The 4,829-nt window shown below is 26.6% G+C and overlaps 1 protein-coding gene across 1 annotated transcript in view; it reads right to left on the bottom strand.

Annotated features, from left to right (window-relative positions):
• Positions 1-4,829, bottom strand: part of LOC107477896 (indole-3-acetic acid-amido synthetase GH3.10) — a gene marked incomplete in the record, with an annotated part of 8,246 nt that overhangs the window by 2,816 nt on the left and 601 nt on the right. Inside the window, 3 exon segments of the mRNA XM_016097987.3 lie at positions 1,742-1,991; positions 2,206-2,785; positions 4,308-4,409. Of these exon segments, the coding sequence (XP_015953473.1) occupies positions 1,742-1,991; positions 2,206-2,785; positions 4,308-4,409 (932 nt within the window).

The following is a 4,829-nucleotide window of genomic DNA, read 5'->3' as shown; positions in this document are numbered from 1 at the left end:
TTTTTTAACAAGTTTTAAATCAAGTTAAGTTTTTGAACAGACCATACTTAATATTTAGTAAATAGTCTATATATAGTAAATTATAGACCAAACTCAGGCCAATAAATTTTATTATAGGTCTAGTTTGTTAAGGATAAAGTTTGACATATTAAAATTTAACTTATTTAGTTATATGATAGATAAAGTGACATATTAGGCATTTAATATATTTAAATAATTTATTATGTAAATATATTAAAAGTTTAATATAATATTTTATCTAAATCAATACTTTTTAAAAGAGTATTAACTTGAGTTCACATATCCATTAATAATATTTATTTATTTTTCGATGCTATTAATAATAATATTGAAAGTTAAAAGACACTTTGCATAGTGCAACATTGTATTGTTGCCTAACAAAAGTCTCTTTTTTTTTTCGAAATAAAGTGGGTTGCTCATTAACTTTTGAGTCTCACTATTTGTTCAATAACCTTTATTGTTTTGTATTATATTAAAGAAAATTGATATTGATACTTCTATTTTGATGTCATTTTCTTTTTATAAATTTATGTAAATATATAATATAAAAAATTATGTATATATAAAGTGATATTATAAAAAATAGGAGTAACGCTATTACCTAGAGTAATTTTAGTTAGTATGCCGATCAATTAGTTAGACAGATATTAAATATATTCATTTATTCTTTAAATAATAAACAATCAACCGAAACTTGATGAAATTAGGGGCTAATTTTTTTTTTAATATTGGTCAATGTGTTACACTAGGTTATTTGACTTCAAGTGAGTTTTATTTTGCTATGAAAAGTCTTTTTACTTTTCAAAAGACACATTTTGTCTAAATTTTTTTTAATTAATTAAAAAAACGTCATTGATATTTTTATTAAAAAATATTTTTTTGAATTTTAATAATTATTAAAGTACTAAACGGCACTGCCGTTTTGTTTCTATATTTTTATAAAATTATTAAAATAGAAAACAGCATCGCCGTTTTGTTATTTTAACAAATTTAAAAATTAATTATGACGCCCTCACAGTTCGGTACAATACATATGATAGGTTATTTTGGGGGATGACATCCATCTGAATATAATATTACCAAAAAAAAGTTTGAAATTAGATAGTCTAAGAAAGATATACTACGCTCTATTTATTTTAAAACAAAAATTATTTTGAAAAGAATTAATATATTAAAAGGTCATTGTATTTAGACAAAACAACAATTCTTTAAGGAAATATTCTCGTTGTTATAAAAAAAAGAGTTATGTAGATAAAAAATAAATTTATTATATGAACAATAAAAGACATGATTAGTAGATAGAAAATATTTTTTTTTTTGTTAACAAAATTCATCATATGAATAATGAAAAATATGGTAAATAAAATATAAAATTTTTTAATTAATGGTCAAATAAAAAAAAGTGAATACAAAAACCAAAATTTTAGTTTCGCTTGAATGTGGATTAGACTACAAAATCACGTTTAAGTTTTGAAGGAGAAAAAATAGCTAAACAAAAAAAACTTTCAAAAGAACTAAATTTGAGTTTTATGTTCTAAACACTAAACTAAACATACTCTATATATACTTTCTTTTAGAATGACATTTTTATATAACATTTATTTATAAATTAATATATCTAAACATAATTTGTATTGAATTGTGTTCGTTTATAAAAATGTATTAGAGACGTACTATGGATATAGCTAAGAATGATAGAAGGGAAAGAAGGATGTGTTACCGGTGAAAGTTGTAAGGACAATTTCATACTCTTGTCCTGCTTTAACCTGAGAAAGTGGAATTGGCTTGTCTTCAATAAAATCATCAGCAATAATTGATCTGTAATCTTCTTGCTTATTATGTCTATAAAGTGGAATGAACTCAAAGTAAGAGAAAGTAGGAACAACGGTGAATGTTACTTTCTCTGGTGGCAAACTTGGATCCACATTAACCCCAATCCAACTCTCAGTTGACCCATAATCAGCACTAACCTATAATTAATACAAATTATTAGTATCAAATATGGTACGACATGTAAATAAAACAACAAAGTAGTATTTCACGAATAATTTTAATTGTTCATCTTAATTATAAAATATATATTAATTAAAATTAACGGCTAAAAAGGCTGAAAGAGTAGTATTTTTGAAATATTTAAAGATTTTTTCTAAAGTATTTATTTGTGCATTAAATATAGACACTAACCAAAGGTAATCCATTTGCATAATGCCTAAGCTTTGTCACATAAGGTAGCATAGACCCTGTCATTATTGAATAAACATACTTAGCATTTGGCCAAAGCTTTGGAATCAAACCAAACCAATCCACCAATTCTAGCTCCTTGCAAATATTTTCCAATTTTGATGCCAAAATTGGGTTTGGACTAATGATTTCCAAAACTGCCTTTCTCATCTTTGGCAACTTAATTCGCGAGCTAAGCGAGCCGGATCTAACATCGTTGCATATCTCACACCAAAGCTCCTGGAAGCTGCGAAATGCTTGGATTATGCTGTAGACAAAAGCAGAGGTTATAAATTCGACTTGGTCGGAGAAGAAGAGGCCGAGGAGGAGGTGGCAGTATGTCGATTGCTTGTAGTCCCCGCCGGAAATGACTTCGGCCGGGCTACAAGTGAAAGATTTTGTTTGTTCTTGTTTGATCTTGAACTCTTCACTTGCATAGTAGTGTGTTGTGGCTGTTCCTACCGTTAGGCCTCCTTTTGTTTTGAACGTGTTGCTGCTGTATATGAATTCAAGAATCTTTCCTCCTTCTCTTATGGGATAAACCCTGTTAATATTACACATTACACCGTGAAAACAATGATATATATTGGATGGAAAGAAGCTAGGTGTCTATGCTAAAATAGATTTGCTTTTTAATTTAACATTGCCTTTAATCATTGAGAGAAGACACAGGGCAAATGATAATATCAGTTCTATTTTGATAATGTCGTTTATTTTTTCTGCAAATTTATATATAATACAATATAAAAAAAAAAATTATGTGAGAAGTAACATAAATAAGGATAGGAGTGAGATTATCATATATCTCAAGATAAAAATATAAAATATTAAAGTATGTTTTGAATTAGGTATAAACTATGATACTTATATCAGAATACAATTTTTTTATACATTTATTTTTTTCAATAGTGAAAATAATAATTTTTTAATCTCTAGTCTGTGTGCTATTTTTACTATCTAAACATTTTAATATAATATTGATATAGCTTTATAAGTGTTATTTTATATTGCGATTTGGATGAACATATTAGATGATGAATACAAGAAAATAGAGAAATAAATACAATAACCTAAAATTTTATCAAATGAAAAATATATTTAAAAAAATAGATCCAAGGAAATCTATCTTAAATACTAAACACTATTTCTATCATAAAAAATTATATATAATTCACTAAAACAAATTCTTAGAGGTAAACAAAAGATATACAAATACAATCATAATATCAATATTGACATGGGACGTACAAAAAATTTGAAATCTATACTGTATATAACAGAAATATAAAAAGATTAGTACACAACTTTTTTTGCTAAAATATTTTTTATTACATATATAATTTAACAAAAATATTTCTTTTTGCTATTTCAAATATTTAAACACAAGACCTCTTAATTAAATTCTAAAATATTTATCATTTTAACTAATTTTAATTTGTTGCTATTATTTTTATATATATTTAATAAATAAAAGTGTGATCAATAAATATACTATTACCTAGGGCTAAAAGTGAGTCAAGCCAGCTTATGAGCCAATTCGAGCTCGACTCGTTAATAGCTCGATAAACTGAACTCGTGAGTTGGTAAGCCAAGTTTGAGCTTAGAATTGAACTTATAAAATAAATGAGTCGAGCTGAGCTTATCGTCGATATTGAGCTTGGATAAGCTCAACTCATTAGCTCGTGAGTTGGTTCAATTATATATATNCAATTATAGATTATGTTTCTATTATTTGAGCTAACTCGTGAGTTCGAGCCAACTCGTGAGCTTTCGTTAAGCCGAATTTGAACTTAAAAAATAGGCTCGATTGTTAATGAGTCGAGTCAAGTTCAATTTTCGTGAGTCGGGCTTGAGCTCACTTCCAGCCATACTAGTACCCATAAAAATACGTTTCAGGTATACTATAGTTTTAAGTGTTTTAGTATTTTAATTCTATATATTTTATTTTATGATTGAGATCAATAATTAAATCACTGAAACACATAGAACCACACTTTAAATGCTTGCTATAGGTTATTCAATGCATGAAATGGGAATAGGAACACAGGGAACATTTAGAGGCATACCTTGATCTGTATGCTGCTGCTAAGGTAAAAATTTGAAGGGTAGTTTGTGCACTATGGCGGGTAAAAGGTACGAACTTCTGCCTTCCCTCTGTAGTACCAGAACTGCAAAATTAAATAATAATACTTATTATTATTATTATTATTATTATTATTATTATTATTGAAGAAAATCCAGAAGTGCAGGAGATTCTTCCGTATATTAATTATATCACAAGAGAAAAGAAAAATTAAATAAATATTTGACCAAATTAAAAAGAAAAACAAAAGAAGAAGAAAAAGTAGGCCATCGTCAAAATATACATAATAATCATCATGCATGACAAGACTGCTAAGATTAATTAATTAGTACTTTTAACATGGACTTTTTAAATTAAGTTGTGGTAGTTGTCATTAAATACAAGAACTAACCTAAGGTGGAAATAAAATTTATGGCCTCTATTAAATATTGTGGAATATTCCTGTGAAACCAAAATAAACGGAAAGAGATTAATTAAGAAAGTAATTAAAAATTATTATTACCTT

Source organism: Arachis duranensis, chromosome 3 (genome assembly GCF_000817695.3).
Source record: "Arachis duranensis cultivar V14167 chromosome 3, aradu.V14167.gnm2.J7QH, whole genome shotgun sequence".
NCBI lineage: Eukaryota > Viridiplantae > Streptophyta > Magnoliopsida > Fabales > Fabaceae > Arachis > Arachis duranensis.
This window is presented reverse-complemented; position numbering and strand designations above follow the sequence as displayed.